The following is a 19,424-nucleotide window of genomic DNA, read 5'->3' as shown; positions in this document are numbered from 1 at the left end:
GTGATGTGATGATCTGGGAGCCAGAAAGTGAGTCTGTCTCTGCATAGGGTACAGACAAAGGACTGGACACTCCTGGGTCGGAACGACACTGCTGATCTCTGAATCAATCCTGGACTTGCCCTTCCATTGGACTTACTGGGATATGGGAAAAGAAACTCTCAGTGTCCTCAGAGAATACGGATGGGGTTTATTTCCTAATATCTGATCCTAGCTTCCCACTCCAGCCCTAGAGCCCAGACACCAGGCTGCCGGTGCACTGTCTGCGTCGGTCGCCTAGGAGACGAGCACAACATCCTACTGAGCAGGCGCCTTTTCTGAGGCCACGCCCCTTTCCGTGGGCGGGCGCTGATTGGCCCGTTTGAAATGCGCCGGGCGCGAGCTCACCTGGCTCCTCAGCGGCGTTTCCCAGATTCCTCAAGCGCCGCGCTTGAGCCGCCGAGTCGCGGTCCCTGTGGCCGGTCCCTGAGGCCCGCCGTTCTCGTCAACCCCCGACCGAGTCCGGCATCCCCGCGCGCGCGTCTGGGCAGTTCGGAGCTTACTACCATGAAGCCAGCGTGAGTACTGGGCCACGAAACTGGGGCCGGCGTCTCCCTCCGCCGCGGCAAGCCCCCGGCCGCGCCGCGGGCTCCAAGCCCTGTGCCGCTCAGGACCACCAAGCCCCCCACCAGGACTGCCCAGGGGGAGACGGGCGTGAAGACCCGTCCTCGTCCACCCCGTCTAGCTCCCTGCCTCGCGGAGTCGGGCGTCTGGGTCCCCGCCCTGGCTACACTCGGCCGCGAAGGCCCGGCCCCACGTTGGGAGGGGCGGGAGATTTGGGCCGGGACCGCCGCCTCCGATCCTTTCTCTAATTCCCCTTTCCTTCCCTGGCCGCCCGCAACCGCGGGTTGCATTTTGCCCAATTAGTGAGGGTCGGGGGTCGTCTCACGGGTGGGCCTGGTGTTGTGTCCTGGGTTTGGGGTTGGTTAGGTGGTTTCATCCGCTGAAGAGCCCTTGGCATCCGCGCGCACTGCCTGCCTTTCCTAGTCCAATTCGGTAGCTTCGGGGCCGCGACCCTCGGGTGTAGGCCAGTTCCTTTTGCTCTGTTCTTTGGTCTCAGACAACCCCGCCTCCGGCCACAAACGCCCACATTCCTCACGAAGTTGGTGACATTTGCGCCGCAGCCTAATTCCTTGACCGCTACTCGGTGACGAAATACTTGTGCAGAGAAGGTTAACTTTATAATCATCATCATGATGTAGCTGCTGCTGCTACTGCTAAGTCGCTTCAGTCGTGTCCGACTCTGTGCGACCCCATAGACGGCAGCCCACCAGGTTCCCTCGTCCCTGGGATTCTCCAGGCAAGAACACTGGAGTGGGTTGCCATTTTCTTCTCCAATGCATGAAAGTGAAAAGTGAAAGTGAAGTCGCTCAGTCGTGTCAGACTCTTAGCGACCCCATAGACTGCAGCCTACCAGGCTCTTCCCATCCACGGGATTTTCCAGGCAAGAGTACTGAAGTGGGGTGCCAAGCTAGTGGTTTGCAAAAAAAAAAAACAAAAAAAAAAACAGCTTGTTTTCTTAAGAGGCTAAAGTCAAAATTTTTATCTTTGGGGGGGAAAAATATTGAGTTAAGTAAACCTACCCTAATATTTTGCACTTAAAACACAAATTTGTTTTGTTTCATTGGGAAAGTGCTGAGAAAGTATTTTAACAACCTGTATAGTCCAAGCCAGTAATTTCACTTAGTGTTAGATGTTTATTTCGTCTATAGATAAATGCGGGGGAAGGGGAAGTGTCATACTAGAGAAGTGGTGAAATAAACCAAAATATCTGTTTCTACTGCCCCCACTTAAGAGAGCACAAAATTGCAGTTTAGGGACCACATTTTGTCTGGGAACAAAGGATGATAGTTTTGAGAATTCAATGGTCACTTGTTCTTTAAAAATAAAGACATAAATCTTGATCAAAGAGTGGATTTCTCCATCTGCATTTTTATAATCTAGAAATTAATCACTTGGTCTGCCTTGGCAATGGGCTAAACACAACATGTGTGCTTTATGAAATGCCTTTTGAGATAAGCTTGCTCAATTATCTGTTGAATTTTCAAATTTGTAATGCCTGTAAAATTTTTGGTCAAGAAAGCAAACCACTTAACATACAGAACTATAAGAAGATATTTAAAAAACCAGAATTTGACTGAGTAAATTGTAAAGATCTTATAAGTTTTATTCAATGATTCATGAATCAGACAGCATCCTATCTAGCAAAAAGGTGTTCCTAAGAGCTGTACAAAATGGAAGATTTTTATGGGGGGGTTGTGGAACAAAGGAATTATATTAGCAACGAGTGGATTGTTAGTAGCTAGGTGAGCTTCCTTTACTCTATGGCAGGGGTCTATCAGACAGATCACTTTACCAGTGCTGACCAGATAATTCCAGATTGACTGGTTTAAGATTCTTCTATTGGGAGTGGTTGGAACTGTAAGTTAGGTATTAAGTCACAATTTGGTGACATGGAACTTAGCACAAATAACTCCATTTTGGGCCTGTTATTTCTGTTTTTGGTGCCACAGATGTCTCCTAAGCCAAATTTTAATTGCTTTTAATTTTCGCATGTCACAAACACTCTCCTACTAAGGTAGTTTGTATGTATTCATATTATTTGGGGCATAGTGTTTTGGAATTGCTAAAGAATAATTTTATAACCCTTAGGAAGATTGTCTCTATATGAATTATAGGTTAGGTTTTTATATGTTAGTGTTGAACTGAAGTGTTTTTTGTTTCTATGACCAGGAGGACTAAGACACCCAGGAAACCACCAGTGAAAAAAGGATCCCAAACGAGTCTTAAAGACCCAGTTGGGGTAAGGTCTGCCTGTGAATTTGTGTGTTCTTCCTTCAGTCCCTTTATGTTTTGTATGCTTGAAAGGGACAGAGATGTGGAAGTGGAAACAAACAATATTTAGCTAAAAGGACTGTACTAAATTGCTTAAGGCTGATTCCAGCTTTGAAATTTTGTTTCTATGTAGGATTTATTAGTCCGGTAAAATGAAGCCTTTGGTTGTCAGTTGCATGCTTCCTATAACTACTTATATTTGAAAAGCTAGATAATGAAAAAATATTCTTCAACTATGTTGGAGATATTCTTCATAGTCTCTGGGATGGGGAGAAATTTTGTGCTTGGATGAACATCCTCTCCTATCTTTATGACAGTTATATAGTAACTTGTGGCATACTTCAAGAGTAAAGCCCCAAACTCCATGCTTTTGGGGACCAAGTTTCATAGACTCTGGTTTAGAACAGTTTCATTTATCTTGTGACTACTCTATGAACTTCACTAGTTTCAGGCTTGGGAACTTTTAAAAGCAAATGGCAAATAACATTGGCTTGCTCTGTTTTTGTTTTTTTTGTTTTAATTTTTGCCTTCATTGGCACTGGAGTGTTATCTCTTGATCTGAGTTGTGGGAACCAGATGCTTTGCATATACAGCTGAACAGTTTTCTCCCAACCCTATTACTGATTAAGAAGATGACGTTTTGAATGTCTCACTTTAGTATATTGTGTTAAGCTGGCAAGTTTTACCTGACATCCAATTCCAAACAATCCTAAAAGCTTTTCAGATATTTTTCATTGTGTAATATGTTCTTGATTTTTAGAGTTTTGATTTTATGTGCATTTAAAATTTTCTCATATCTAATATATCTGTTTGCATTTGACAGTCAGCAAATTGGGTAGCAGATTTTTGGCTTTGGTAGCTCTTAAGTTTATATAGCTCTCAAGTTTAGATGCCAAATGTTGGTTGATGAATGAATAGATGAGTGAAGGAAAAGTCAGGTAAAAAGTCAGCCTTTGTTGTTTAAGCACCTTCTTGTATTTTCAGGTGTACTGTAGGGTACGCCCACTGAGCCTTCCTGAGCAAGAGTGTTGCATAGAAGTAATCAATAATACAACAGTTCAGCTTCATACTCCTGAGGGTAACAGACTCAACAGAAATGGAGACTATAAGGAGGTAATTCTGATTGGAACCAACTGTTTTTAATTGATAGGTTCTTTCTTGAATTGGTTTTCTACTTTTTAAATATGACAAAATTCCTGTGTTCCCACTTTACTGAAAGACTTATTTACTTCAGTCTAACTACCTACCATATTAAAAGTGTCTAATTTCTGGGTTGTATAAACACACCTTTGGTATACTGAAGTTAAAAGATTGTTTTTAGATGATAATTTCTTATACTGGATATTTATTGCTCTTTAGAGCATATGTTAGGGATAGTTTAATGTGGAATGATATCTGTGCTAGGCAGTTACATATAAATATATAGTTCCATGTGTGGGATTGAAGTAACATTTAATAGGCATTGTGTACTTGTATCGATTTCTTATGAAGTGTTTTTATTTTTGTAAACAAGCAAAGAGTTGAGTTCAGTAAACATGTGCTAAGCTGGAGGGTGGAAGGAGACTTTTAAAAATGAATAAGACATGATTCTTGCTTTTATGAAGCTTACAACTTAGTTGGGAGCACAGACGCTAAGCAAGTAATGCTCATAGGTAAGACAGAGATGTGCTTAAAGAAATGGACTCTGGGAATGCAGATAAAAAGATTAATTCAGGCTGTCAGCTCTTGTAGATGCCTTTACTCTTTTATGTACACTACTCCCAGGAGATTGTTGGTCAGACGCCTACCAGTGGCCTCTCTGGTGATGTGATGTGATGGACACCTCTTTGTCTTCATCATGATCTGTTTGTCAGCAGCACTGTTCTGTCTTCCCCCTCGAACTTTCCATGTTCTGTCTTTTATCCATAGCTTTACACACTGATTACATGGTAATAATTTTGGAATTTTTACCTTCAGCCTACATCTTTTCTCTAAACTGGAACGTCCACTGTTTGGATGCTGTGGCATGTCCAAAAGAACTCTTGAGTCTTTTTCCCCTCTAGATCAGTACTTCTCTTGATTTTTCTTGTCAGTAAATAACACCACCACCATCTATTTGCTCAAACCAGAAACCTTGTCCCTACCTTTTTCTTGGGGGCTTCCCTAGTAGCTCAGTTGGTAAAGAATCTGCCTGCAGTGCAGGAGACCTGGGTTTGATACCTGGGTCGGGAAGATCCCCTGGAGAAGGAAATGGCAACCCACTTCAGTACTCTTGCCTGGAGAATTCCATGGACAGAGGAGCCAGGTGGGCTACAGTCCATGGGGTCGTAAAGAGTCAGACACGACTGTTGACTAACTTTCACTTGCACTTTTCTGTTATACCCCCTCATATCTAGTTCATCAGTAGATCGTATCAGTTTACTCTTATCAGTTTACTCTTGAAACTGTCCTTTTATTTCTATCTCTACTGCTGCTACCCTTGTCTGAGGCCTGTTTTAATTATGGAGACTAGTGCTTCTCAAACTGTCTATGGTGAAGAAGCAACTTTTTTATTTTCAGTGCATTGTGACTGATACTTTTATGCAGCTTTGCCACAAGAAACTGTTACACAATTGTTAGGCAGAGTTAGACAAAGGAAAACTGGTTTATAATCTGTTCAGAGTAAGCTCACTGATCACATGCTGGGATGTTGCAGCCATGTGAAATGACTATAGAGGTTCTGAGCAATTACTCTCCATCTCTGTAATTACTTCCCCTGGACAGAAGACAGATAGCCTTCAGAGGGGCACTGGCCTGCCTGCTGACCACACTTTGAGTGGCATTGACAAGACTATGCTGAAGCCAATTGGACCACCTGCTTCCATTCTGAATCTTCTCTGATCTATTGCCACAGAGCAGCCAGTCAAAGCAGAAGTCAGACCTCACTATTTTCCTTTTTTTTTTTTAATTGAAGTACAGTTAAGTTACATGTTGTATTAGCTTTTGGTATACAGCAAAGTGATTCAGTTATACATATATGTACATATTCTTTTTCATATTCTTTTCCTTTATAGTTTACTACAAGATACTGAATACACCTGCCTGTACTATACAGAAGGATGTTGATGTTTATCTATTTTATATATGTTGTTGTTCAGTCACTAAGTTGTGTCTGACTCTTTGTGATCCCATAGACTGCAGTACACTAGGCTTCCCTGTCCTCTACTATCTCCCAGGGTTTGCTCAAACTCATGTCCATTCAGTCAGTGATGCCATCCAACCAGCTCATCCTCTGTTGCCCCCTTCTCCTCCTGCCTTCAATCTTTCCCAGCATCAGGGTTTTAGTACTTTGTATCTCCTAATCCCAAACTCTTAATTTATACCTTCTCCCACCATTTTTCTTTTTAAAGCCTTCTAAAGGATAAAGTTTTAAAATGGGAAAATCCTATTTAACCTCACCTGTTAGTACTCATCCAATCCCGAATTGCTTGGATAAGCCAGAATCCTGCCTCAGGCCTTTTGCCTTAGCTCTTAGCAGGATGGCTCCTCATCCTCAGGTTTAGCTTAAACCACCTTCTCCAAGAGTTTGTCCAGACCACCCCCATCAGAAGTAGTACCATTCCTCCTTCTGTCCTGGTCTGTACTCTATACTTCCTTAATAGTACTTATCACAATCTGTAGACTTATTATCTTGTTTATGGTCTCTCTCCTCAGGTGAAATATGCACTTCTAGGGGATATGCACCTTATGTGTCCAGTTGGCCAGATACTCAGTAAACATGGAGTAAGCATGAAGGAATGGTTTGGGAAGGCTCATGGAAGAGTAGGGCTTTGAGAATGTAAAATAGTTGAGAAGTGACTTATTGAATTTTACTTTTATTAGTTAATTTCATGTATGTGTAAATGGTACAAAAGCTTCGGTGGGGATTAAAAGTTCTCAGTGTTTTGTGACAGAAGGCAACACTGGATAATGGAAAAAATGTTAGAATGGAAATGGCTTTGACAGCAATTAGCTTCATTGGCTTGGGCAAGTTCCTTCTTGGCCTCAGTTTTCTTCACCTGGAAGAGAGTGTATATTGTTCATGAAGACTTGGAGGTCATCTCATTGACCTGTCACACTATCCTGTGTGTATCCTTTCAGTTCCAGGATTCTTTGTTCTTTCTGTGAACTCTAAATCTGTTTTCTAAAGGGCTTTCCTCATAGCTCAGTTGGTAAAGGATCCACCTGCAATGCAGGAGACCCCAGTTCAATTCCTGGGTCGGGAAGATCTGCTGGAGAAGTGATAAGCTACCCACTCCAGTGTTCTTGGGCTTCCCTTGTGGCTCAGCTGGTAAAGAATCCACCTGCAATGTGGGAGACCTGAGTTCAATCCCTGAGTTGGGAAGATCCCCTGGAGAAGGGAAAGGCTACCCACTCCAGTATTCTGGCCTGGAGAATTCCGTGGACTATAAGGTTCATGGGGTCATAAAGAGTCAGACACGACTGAATGACTTTCATTTTCAAAGCTGTTCTATAGCATTGGAATAAGGACAAAGGTGAGTGTTAGCTGAAGTAAGTGTGTGATGTGCTGCTTGCTGCTGTCGCTTCAGTCGTGTCCGACTCTGTGCGACCCCATAGATGGCAGCCCACCAGGCTCTGCCGTCCCTGGGATTCTCCAGGCAAGAACACTGGAGTGAGTTGCCATTTCCTTCTCCAATGCATGAACGTGAAAAGGGAAAGTGAAGCCACTCAGTCGTGTCCGACTCTTAGCAACCCTAAGGACTGCAGCCTACCAGGTTCCTCCGTCCACGCTAGACAGTGTTTGAGACATGATTAGTATTAAGTGTGAGCTGTTGTTATGATAATGATGATGTATTTCAGTCCTAATCTATACGGTCTCCTTTTGGGGGGAAAAACTGCTAATAGTTTTCATAAGGGTTATGATACTGATATCTGAGCAGGTTGAATTTAAGATAAAAGGTATAAAACAGGGAAAAGGGGCCATGTGATAAAGGCTATAATCCATAATAAGTTCTAGTGAATACTCACACACCAAATAACAGCATTGATGTTCATGGAGCAAAAACAAAGAAATTCAAGAAACCTACAGGAACAGTTGCAATGTCTACAAGCTACTAAAACTAGGAAATAATAAAAATAGAATAGAATTCCAGTCTTTGGACAGTTAGGTCATTTTAGTTTACCTTGAAATGTATTTGTTTACCCCAGTCCCTAGTCTTATTTTCCAGTTGGAGTTTGGTAATGTTTTCGATAGTATAGCTATACTTTATGTCATATGTTGAAAGATCTGAGAATTGAAGTATTACTGTACTTTAAAGGTCACAATTATTTAAAATTTATTTTACATTAGAACACAGATCAGAGATTTCCCTCCAGGTCCAGTGGTTAAGACTCAATCCTTCCACTGCAGAGGGCATGGATTCCATTCCTGATCAGGGAACTAGGATCCTGCATGCCTTGCAGTGTGGCAAAAAAAAAAAAACAAACTCAGATGAGATTATATTGACAGTTATTTTCTAGTTTTAAAAAAGTAATACATCAAAACTCTTCATTTTTTACTGTTATGCTATTTTAGAATGACACCTTTATTAAAAAAAAAAAAGAAAGCAGTGAAGTAGTATATGAAGTAATGCTTGAGGATTTTCACAAATCTGTGACTGAATTGTTATAATACCTTTTGATCTTCTTTGTCACTTAATTAAAACAAAATCAGCCTTAGTGTATGAAGCATAAGTAGACTTAAGACTGTTCTCCTTATATACTTTTATACATATATGTATATAAAACACTTCAGTAGTTGTGACCATACTATACTTCAGTACTATAACCATAAATATTTACCAGTTTATAATTGGTATAATTTAAGTATGTCATGACTTTTTAAAGGTTCCAAGTTTAAAGTCTATTGATATCTTTTCATGTCTAGATTTAATTCTTTTCATGTCTAGATTTAATTTTCATGTTCATAAGGAAACATCTGAATGTGTTTAAGCAGATGTATTTCTATCCTAGATATAGTGCGATTCCATTTATGTCCTTTTTATTTTTTCCTTCTCCGCAGACTCAGTATTCATTTAAACAAGTATTTGGCATTCATACCACCCAAAAGGAGCTCTTTGATGTTGTGGCTAATCCCTTGGTAGATGACCTCATTCATGGCAAAAATGGTATGATTCTGGAGTTTTGCTGAATTTTACTTTTTCTCTTCTGGTAAAACTTTTTTGATACTTACATATTTACTTTGTGTTTGGCCTTGAACTCAGTTAATTTATCAGGATTGTGTTAAACCTACTTTTTTGAGCAGTTGATTTTATTTTTTAATTCACTTATTTTTTTTAAATTTCATATTGGAGTATAGTTGATTTACGGAGAAGGCGATGGCACCCCACTCCAGTACTCTGGCCTGGAAAATCCCATGGATGGAGGAACCTGGTAGGCTGCAGTCCATGGGGTCGCTGGGAGTCAGACACGACTGAGCGACTTCACTTTCACTTTTCACTTTCATGCATTGGAGGAGGAAATGGCAACCCACTCCGGTGTTCTTGCCTGGAGAATCCCAGGGACGGGGGAGCCTGGTGGGCTGCCGTCTATGGGGTCACACAGAGTTGGACACGACTTAAGTGACTTAGCAGCAGCAGCAGCATAGTTGATTTGCATTGTTGTATTAGTCTCAGGTGTACAGCTAAATGATTCAGTTGTGCATATATCCATTCTTTTCAGATTCTTTTCCCATATAGATTATTACAGAATACTGAGTAGATTTCCCTGTGCTATACAGTAGGTACTTGTTGGTTATCTATTTTAAATATAGTAGTGTGTGTATGTCAGTCTCAAACTCCCAATTTATCCCTCTCCTTTGGTAACCTTTGGTAATCATAAGTTTGTTTTCTAAGTCTATGAGACTGTTTCTGTTTTATAAATAGGTTTATTGGTATACTTTTTTTTTTTTTTAGATTCTACATCTAAGGGATATCATGTGATATTTGTCTTTCTCTGTCTGATTTACTTACTTATTCACTTAGTATGATAATCTCCAGGCCCATCTATGTTGCTGCAAATGACATTATTTCATTCTTTTTATGGCTGAGTAATATTCCGTTTGATACATGTACCATGCCTTTATCCATTCATCTGTTGATGGACATTTGAGGTTGCTTCCATGTCCTGGCTATTGTAAACAGTGCTGCAGTGAACACTGGGGTGCATGTATCCTTTCAAACCATAGTTTACTCTGAATATATGCCCCAGTAGTGGCATTGCTGCATCCTATGGTAGCTCTATTTTTAGTTTTTTAAGGAATCTCCATACTGTTCTCCTAGTGATGTACCAATTTACATTCCCACCAACACTGCAGGAGGGTTCCCTTATCTCCACGCCCTCTCCAGCATTTATTGTGTATAGACTGTTTGATGATGGCCATTCTGACCAGTTTGAGGGGATATCTCATTGTAGTTTTGATTTGCATTTCTCTAATAACGAGCAATGCTGAGCATCTTTTCATGTGCCTCTTGGCCATCTGTATATCTTCTTTGGGGAAATGTCTATTTAGGTCTTCTGCCCGTTTTTTATTTGATTGTTTTGGATGTAGAGCTGCATGAACTGTATCTTGGAGATTAATCTCTTGTTGGTCACATCATTTACAAATGTTTTCTCCCAGTCTGTTGGTTGTTTTTTCAATTTGTAGATGGTTTCCTTTACTGTGCAAAAGATTTACATTTTAACTAGGTCCCATTTATTTTTGTTTTTATTACCCTTGAAGGTGGGTCCAAAAGTTATCTCACTGATTTATGTCAGAGTGTGTGCTGCTTATGTTTTCCTCTAAGAGCTTTATAGCATTTGGCCTTACATTTAGGTCTTTAATCTATTTTGAGTTTATTTTTGTGTATGGTGTTGGAGAATATTCTAATTTCATTTTTTTTTTTTTTTTACATGTAGCTGTCAAGTTTTCTCAGCACCACTTATTGGAGAGACCCTTTTCTCCATTATACATTCTTGCCTCCTTTGTCGCAAATTGACCATAGGTGTGTGTTTCTAGGCTTTCTTTCCTGTTCCTTTGACCTATAATTGTGTTTTTTTGTGTGTGCGAGTATTGTACCATTTTGATTTCTGTAGGTTTGTAGTATAGTCTGAAGTCAGGGAGCCTGATTGCTCCCACTTCGTTTTTCTTTCAAAGGATTGCTTTGACTATTGGGGTGTTTTGTGTTTCTGTATAAATGTAAAGAAAATTTTTGTTTTAGTTTTATGAAAAATGCCGTTGGAAATTTGAGAGAAACTGCATTGAATCTGTAGATTGCCTTGGGTAGTATAGTCATTTTGACAATATTGATTCTTCCAATCCAAGAACAGGGTATAACTTGCCATTTGTGTCATCTTCAATTTCTTTCTTCAGTGTCTTACAGTTTTCAAAGTACAGATCTTTTGCCTACCAAGGTAGATTCAGTCCTAGGTTTATTCTTTTTGATGTGATAGTAAATGGGATTATTTCCTTAATTTCTCTTTCTAGTCTTTCATTGTTAGTGTATAGGAATGCAAGAGATTTCTGTGTATTAATTTTGTATCCTGCAACTTTACCAGATTCATTGAGGAGCTATAGTAGTTTTCTGGTAGCATCTTTAGGATTTTCTGTGTCATCATATCATCTTCAAACAGTGACAGTTTTACTTCTTTTCCTTCTGGACTTCTTTTTCGTTTCTTCTTGGATTGTGGCTAGGACTTCTAACACATGTTAAGTAAAAATGGTTAGTAAACATCCTCATCTTGTTCCTAACCTGAGGGAATGCTTTCAGCTTTTCACCATTGAGTACGGGCGTAAACTGCAGGTTTGTCATATATGGCCTTTATTATGTTGAGGTGTGTTCCCTCTATGCCCACTTTCTGGAGAGGTTTTTGACAAAAGCATTTTCTGCATTTATTGAGATGATCAAAGGATTTTTATTTCTCAGTTTGCTAATGTGGTGAATCACATTGATTGATTTGTGGAAACTGAAAAATGCTGTATCCTTGAGATAAATCCCACTTGAAAATAGTTTAAGATCCTTTTTATGTGTTGACTGAAAAGATGAGTTTTCAAAGTTGTGAGTTAAATTTTATTTGGGGCAAAATGAGGACTGTAGCCCGGGAGACAGCACCTCAGATAGCTCTGAGAGACCGGTTTAAAGAGGTAGTGGGGGAAAGTCAACATAAAGATTTTGGTGAAGGGGAAGTTCAGTGCAATATAGCGCTTACTTTACAAAAGCTTTTCTGCTAGTTGTCAGCTGATGTCACTATGAAGGGATTTAGTGATTTTCTAGATATGAAGAGAGGCAAGGATTTGGATCATGAAATCAGTTCCTGAAAATATCTAACTATCTAAAGACCTTTTCCACCAGTTTCCCTAGAGCACAGAGTGACTCACTGTCCACCCTGAATTCCCCTCAGAGGGTGTTGAAGGTTGGCACCTGAAGCAGCATAGGGTTCAGGCGGCAAATGCTCTTGGCAAGTGCCAGTTTGTAGTTGATAACGTATTGTTGGTTGTGCTTTGCTAGTATTTGGTTGAGAATTTTTGCATCTATACTCCTCAGTCATCTTTGCCTGTAATTTTCTTTTTTGTGATAATTCTTCTCTGATTTTGGTATCAGAATGATAGTGGCCTTATAGAATGAGTCTGGGAGAGTTCCTTTCTCTGCAGTTGTTTTAGAAGAGTTTCAGAAGAATAGATGTTAACTATTCTCTAAACATTTGATAGAATTCTCCTGTGAAACTGTCTGGTCTTGGACTTTTGTTTGTTGGGAGTGCCTTTTTTTTTTTTAAATGACGTATAGTTGATTTACAATGTTATGTTAATTTCTTCTGTACTGCAGAGTGACTCAGTTATACACATATATATTCTTTTTTATATTTTCAGTTATGGTTTGTCCCAGGATAGTAAATGTATTTCCTTGTGCTATATAATAGGACCTTGTTCATCCATCCTATGTATAATAATTTGCCTCTGCTAACTCCAAACTCCTCCTCCTTCCCTAATCTGTTCTCTATATCTGTGAGTCTGTTTCTGTTTTGTAGATATGTTGATCTGTGTCATATTTCAATTCCACATGTAAGTTTTATCATGTTATTTGTCTTTTTCTGACTTAGTATGGTCATCTCTAAATCCATCCTTGTTGCTGCAGTGGCATTGTTTCATTCTTTTTTGTGTGTGTGTGGCTGAGTGATATTCCAGTATCTCTGTGTATGTATGTGTGTACACCATGTCTTTATCTATTCATCTGTCAGTGAACATTTATGTTGTTTCCATGTCTTGGCTATTGTAAACCATGAACACTGGGGTGCATGTATCCTTTCAAAACACGGTTTTCTTTAGATATATGTCCAGGAATGGGATTGCTGCATCCTATAATGGCTCTAATTTAGGTTTTTAAGTAACCTCCATACTGTTCTCCTTAGTGGTATACCAGTTTACAAACCCACCAACAATATAGAAGGGTTCTCTTTTCTCCAGACCCTCTCCAGCATTTGTTGTTTGTAGACTTCTTGATGAGGGCCATTCTGACTGGTGTGACGTGGTACCTTATTGTAGTTCTGAATTGCATTTCTCTAATGACTAGTGATGCTGATGATCTTTTCATGTGCCTCTTGGCCATCTGTATGTCGTCTTCGGGGAGATGTCTACTTAGGTCTTCTGTCCGTTCTGTGATTGGGTTGGTTGTTTTTGTAAAAGAGATGCATGTTGTTCAGTTGCTCTGTTGTGTCTGCTCTGTGACCCCACGGACTGCCGCACGCCAGGCCTCCCTGTCCTTCACCATCTCCCGGAGCTTGCTCAGACTCATGTCCATTGAGTCAGTGATGCCATCCAACCATCTCATCCTCTGTCGTCCCCTTCTCCTCCTGCCTTCAATCTTTCCCAGCATCAGGGTCTTTTCCAGTGAAGTTGGCTCTTTGCATCATGTGGGCAAAGTATTGGAGCTTCAGCATCAGTCCTTCCAATGAATATTCAGGACTGATTTCCTTTAGGATGGACTGGTTGGATCTCCTTACTGTCCAAGGGACTCTCAAGAGTCTTCTCCCACACCACAGTTCAAGAGCATCAGTTCTTTGGCGCTCAGCCTTCTTTATGGTCCATCTCTCACATCCATACATGACTACTGGAAAAACCATAGCTTTGACTATATGGACTTTTCTTGGCAAAGTAATGTCTGCTTTTTAATGCACTGTCTAGGTTTGTCACAGCTTTTCTTCCAAGGAGCAAGCGTCTTTTAATTTCATGGCTGCAGTCACCATCTACAGTGATTTTGGAGCCCAAGAAAATTAAGTCTCTCACTGTTTCCATTGTTTCCCTATCTGTTCGCCATGAAGTGATGGGATCAGATTCCATGATCTTAGTTTTTTTGATTGTTGTGTTTTAAGCCAGCTTTTTCACTCCTCTTTCACCTTCAAGAGGCTCTTTAGTTCCTTTTTGCTTTCTGTTATAAGGATGGTGTCACCTGCATATCTGAGGTTATTGATATTTCTCCCTGCAATCTTGATTCCAGCTTGTGCTTCATCCAGCCTGTCACGTCACATGATATACTCTGCATATAAGTTAAATAAACAGGGTGCATGGGTTGTTTGTATTTTGGAGATATATCCCTTGTTGGTCACAATTTTTGCAAATGTTTTCTCCCAGTCTGTTGGTTGTCTTTTCATTTTGTTGATGGTTTCCTTTTCCGTGCAAAACTTGTAAGTTTGGTTAGGTCCCATTTGTTTCTTTTTGCTTTTATTTTTATTGCCTTGGGAGACTAACCCAAGAAAACATTTGTTACTGTTTATGTCAAAAACATCTTGCCTATGTTCTCTTCTAGAAGTTTTATGATATCCTCTTAGTTGTTTGCTTTCTGGCCATTCCATGTGGCATGCAGGAGTTTTCCAACCAGGGACTGAACCTGGGCCACCACAGTGAAAGCTCCAAATCCTAATCAGTAGACCACTAGGGAACTCCCAGTGTCTTACTATTAGTTATATTATTAAGCCATTTCAAGTTTATTTTTGTGTATGGTGTAAGGGTATGTTCTTTCTTCATCAGTTTACATGTGGCTGTCCTCTTTCCCAACACCACTTGCCACAGACACTGTCTTTTCTCCATTGTATATTCTTGCTTCCTTTATCAAAGATTGGTTGGTAAAAAAAGATTAATTGTTTATAGGTGTGTGGGTTTGCTTTGGGGTTCTCTATTTTGTTCCATTGATCCACCTATCTGTTTTCGTGCCAATATCCTGTTGTTTTGATTACTGTAGCCTTGTAGTATTGTCTGAAGTCTGAGAGAGTTATGTCTCTTGCTTTGTTCTTTTTCCTCAGGATTGCTTTGGCAATTCTGGGTCTTTTGGTTTCATGTTAATTTTAGTATTATTTGTTCTATTTTTGTGAAAAGTACCATTGGTAGTTTAATAGAAGTCACATTAAATCTGTAGATTGCTTTGGGTAGTCTGGCTCTTTTAGAAAAATTAGTTTTTCCAATCCAAGACCATGGGATATATCTTTCTATTTCTTTGAATCATTTTTAGTTTTCTTTATTAATGTTTTATAGCTCTCAGCATATGTCTTTCACCTCCTTGGTGATATTCATTCCTAAGCATTTTATGTTTTTTGGTGTGAGTTAAAAGGGATTGTTTATTTGTTGTTGTTCAGATGCCAAGTCATGTCCAACTCTTCACAACCCCATGGACTATATACAGCATGCCAGGCTTCCCAGTCCCTCCATTTCTTGTTTATTTACATTCACTTTTTGCTATTTCATTGTTAGTGTAAAGAAATGCAACTGATATCTGTATGGATACAAGATTAATCTTGTATCCTGCTACCTTACTCTGGAGAAGGCAATGGCCACCCACTCCAGTACTCTTGCCTAGAAAATCCCATGGATGGAGGAGCCTGGTAGGCTGTAGTCCATGGGGTCGTGAAGAGTCGGACACGACTGAGCGACTTCCCTTTCACTTTTCACTTTCATGCACTGGAGAAGGCAATGGCCACCCACTCCAGTGTTCTTGCCTGGAGAATCCCAGGGATGGCGGAGCCTGGTGGGCTGCCGTCTATGGGGTCGCACAGAGTCGGACATGACTGAAGCGACTCAGCAGCAGCAGCAGCAGCAGCAGCAGCTACCTTACTGAATTTGTTTATCAGTTCTAGTGGTTTTGTGTGGAAAAACCACTTTAGGGTTTTCTGTATATGTTATCATGTCATCTGTGTATAATGACAATTTACCTCTTTCTAACCAATGTAATTGCTTTTTATTTCTTTTTCTTATCTGATTGCTTTGACTAGCACTTCCAATCCTATGTTGAAGAGAAGTGGTGAGAGTGGACATCCTTGTCTTATTCCAGATTTTAGTGGGAAGGCTTTCATTCAGCTTTTCACCATTTTCTGTGGGTTTGTCATAAATAGTTTTTATATTGAGATATGTTCCCTCTGTACCCAGTTTCAGAAGGATTTTTATCATGAATGGATATTGAATTTTGTCAAATGCTTTTTCTGCAGCTATTGAGATAATCATGTGGCTTTGGTCCTTTCTTTTATTAATGTGTATCACATTGATTTTATGTATGTTGAATCATTCTTGGAATCCTGGGATGAATCCAACTTGATCATGCTCTATGACTTTTTTAATATGTTGTCGGATTTCAGTTTGCTAGTATTTTGTTGAGAATTTTTGTGACCTTATTCATCAAAGATAATGGCCTGTAATTTTCTCTTTTTCTGTGGTATCCTTGTCTAGTTTTGATGTCAGGGTGAGTGGTGGCCTTGTTGAATGAGTTTGGGAGTGTTCCTAACTGCAGTTTTTTTGGAATATTTTCAGAAGGATAGGTGTTAACACTTCCCTTAATGTGTGATAGAATTTTCCAGTGAGGCCGTGCGGTTCTGGACTTTTGTTTGCTGGAGGTTTTAATCACAGTTTCAATTTCAGTACTTATGATTGGTTTTTTCATATTTTCTGTTTCTTCCTGGTTAGTCTTGGGAGATTATGCCTTTCTAAGAATTTGTCCATTTCTTCTATGTTACCCATTTTATTGGCAAACACTTAATTGTGGTAGTCTCTTCTGATTGTATATATTTCTCTAGTCTCCTATTTCAATTGTAATTTTCTTGATTTGATCCCTCTCCCTTTTTTTCATGAGGAGTCTGGCCATAGGTTTGTGAATTTTGTATATCTTTTCAAATAACCACCTTTAGTTTCATTGTTCTTTTCTGTTGTTTTCTTCATCTCTGTTTCATTTATTTCTGCTCCAACCTTTATGATTTCTCTTTCTTTCTACTCTGAGTTCTGTTTGTTCTTTCTCTAGTTGCTTTTGATATCAGGTTATGTTCTTTACTTGAGATTATTCTTGTATTTTCTAGTGCTTTTTTTTTTAACAATTGCAAAAAGCTACTTATCTTTTTAATGGAAATATAATGATAATATATTAATATATTAATATTAATATTTAATATATTATAAATATATTAAATGATAATATAATTTGTATATATTTATAAGGTTACAGCACCTTATATGTATAATTAGATCATTTATATATTGTAATGTGATTGCCATTGTAGCAATAATTAGCACCTCTATCATATTTCATAATTATTCTTTCTTTTTAGTAGTTGGAATAATTAAGTTCTAGTCTCTTAGCTAGTTGGATATTTGTAATACAGTTGTTTAGTCACTACGGAGAAGGCAATGGCACCCCACTCCAGTACTCTTGCCTGGAAAATCCCATGGACGGAGGAGCCTGGTAAGCTGCAGTCCATGGGGTCGCTAAGAGTCGGACACGACTGAGTGACTTCCCTTTCACTTTTCACTTTCATGCACTGGAGAAGGGAATGGCAACCCACTCCGGGGTTCTTGCCTGGAGAATCCCAGGGACGGGAGAGCCTGGTGGGCTGCCATCTCTGGGGTCGCACAGAGTCAGACACAACTGAAGTGACTTAGCAGCAGCAGCAGCAGTCACTAAGTCGTGTCCAACTCTTTGTGACCCATGGGCTGTAGCCTGCCAGGCTCCTCTTGCCAGGATTTCTCAGGCAAGAATACTGGAGTGGGTTGCTATTTCTATCTCCATTATAATATAGTACTGTTGTCTATATTCACTGTACTGTGCATTATATCTCTAGGCCTTATTTACCCTTGTTGTAAGTAGTAAACTTAACATCTCTTCTCTCCTTCCACTTACTGTTCCCAAGTAACCCCTGTTTTACTTGATTTTTACAAGTTTGGCTTTATAAAATTCCACAAATAAGTGACATCAGAGTACTTGTTTGACTTAGCTCACTTAGCATAATGTGCTCAAGGTTTATCCAGGTTGTCTCAAATGGCAAGATTTTATTCCTTATTATGAAAGTGAAAGTCACTCACTTGTGTCCGACGGTTGTCTCAAATGGCAAGATTTTATTCCTTATTATGAAAGTGAAAGTCACTCACTTGTGTCCGACTCTTTGTGACCCCATGGACTATACAGTCTATGGAATTCTCCAGGCCAAAATACTGGAGTGGTAGCTGTTCCCTTCTCCAGGGTATCTTCCCAATCCAGGGATCGAACCCAGGTCTCCTACATTGCACACACATTCTTTCCAGCTGAGCCACCAGGGAAGCCCTTTCCTTATTACAGCTGAATAATATTCCATTGTGTTTATATAACATATTTCTTTGTCCATTGGTTTGTGGATGCTTAGGTTGTTTCCACGTCTTGGCTATTGTAAATAATTCTGAAATGAATGGGGGGTGTAAATATCTTTTCAAGGTAGTTTTTAAATTTTCTTCAGAAACTTCATTATGTTTAGGTATGTTTCTTCTGTACCCAATCTGCTTAGGGTTTTTATCATGAAAGAATGTTGTATTTTGTCAAATTGTTTTTCTGCGTCTATTGAGATGATCATGTGATTTTATCTTTTATTAATATGTTTATTGAATTCCTTACATTGAACCATCCTTACATTCAAGGCATAAATCCCACTTGGTTGTTATGTATAATTATTTTTAACTGTTCTTGAATTCAGTTTGCTGATACTTTGTCGAGACTTCCTGTTCCTATATTCATCAGGGATGTCGGGTCTGTAGTTCTCATTTCCTGCGGTGTCATTACCTGGCTTTGGTTTCAGGTTAATGCTGGCCTCATAGAATGAGTTTGAAAGTTCCCTTCTCAAATTTTTGTGAAGAGCTCGAGAAGGACTGATGTTGGTGACTCTTTAAATGTTTGGTAGAATTCTTCAGTGTAACCATCTTGTCCTCGGGTTTTCTCTGTTGGAAGGTTTATGATTACTGATTTAATCTATTTGGTTATTATTGGTCTGTTTATATTTTCTATTTCTTCCTGATTCAGTCCTCTTTTTAAAGTTTTTATTTTATATTGGAGTGTAGTTGATTAAGAATGTCATGTTAGTGTACAGCAAAGTGGTTCACTTCTGCGTATACTTGTATCTGTTCTTTTTCAGGTTCTTTCCCAGTTTAGGTTATTACATAATACTGACTAGAGTTCCCTGTGCTATATAGTAGGTCCTTGTTGGTTATCTATTTTAAATAAGCAGTGTTTATATGTCAATCCCAAAATACCAATTTACCCCTTCCCTTTGGTAACCTTGTTAAGTTTGTTTTCTAAGCCTGTGAGTCT

The 19,424-nt window shown here is 39.5% G+C and overlaps 2 protein-coding genes across 3 annotated transcripts in view; both read left to right on the top strand.

Annotated features, from left to right (window-relative positions):
• The window catches only part of PAQR5 (progestin and adipoQ receptor family member V), a 118,858-nt gene extending 116,042 nt beyond the window's left edge, over positions 1-2,816 (top strand). The window contains exon 10 of the transcript XR_824771.1: positions 2,770-2,816. The gene's annotated coding sequence lies outside the window, so the exon portion shown is untranslated. The remainder of the gene's footprint in view (positions 1-2,769) is intronic.
• KIF23 (kinesin family member 23) overlaps positions 302-19,424 on the top strand; it is a 40,974-nt gene continuing 21,851 nt past the window's right edge. For both annotated transcript variants that reach the window (XM_010834501.1, XM_010834499.1), the window contains exons 1-4: positions 302-554; positions 2,770-2,839; positions 3,856-3,984; positions 8,891-8,996. In XM_010834501.1, coding sequence (XP_010832803.1) covers positions 364-554; positions 2,770-2,839; positions 3,856-3,984; positions 8,891-8,996 — 496 coding nt within the window. In that variant the 5' untranslated portion in view covers positions 302-363. The remainder of the gene's footprint in view (positions 555-2,769; positions 2,840-3,855; positions 3,985-8,890; positions 8,997-19,424) is intronic.

This window comes from Bison bison, unplaced genomic scaffold (assembly GCF_000754665.1).
Source record: "Bison bison bison isolate TAMUID 2011002044 unplaced genomic scaffold, Bison_UMD1.0 scf7180017864034, whole genome shotgun sequence".
Taxonomy (NCBI): domain Eukaryota; kingdom Metazoa; phylum Chordata; class Mammalia; order Artiodactyla; family Bovidae; genus Bison; species Bison bison.
The sequence above is the reverse complement of the archived record's forward strand: the minus strand, read 5'-3'. Positions and strand labels throughout refer to the sequence as shown.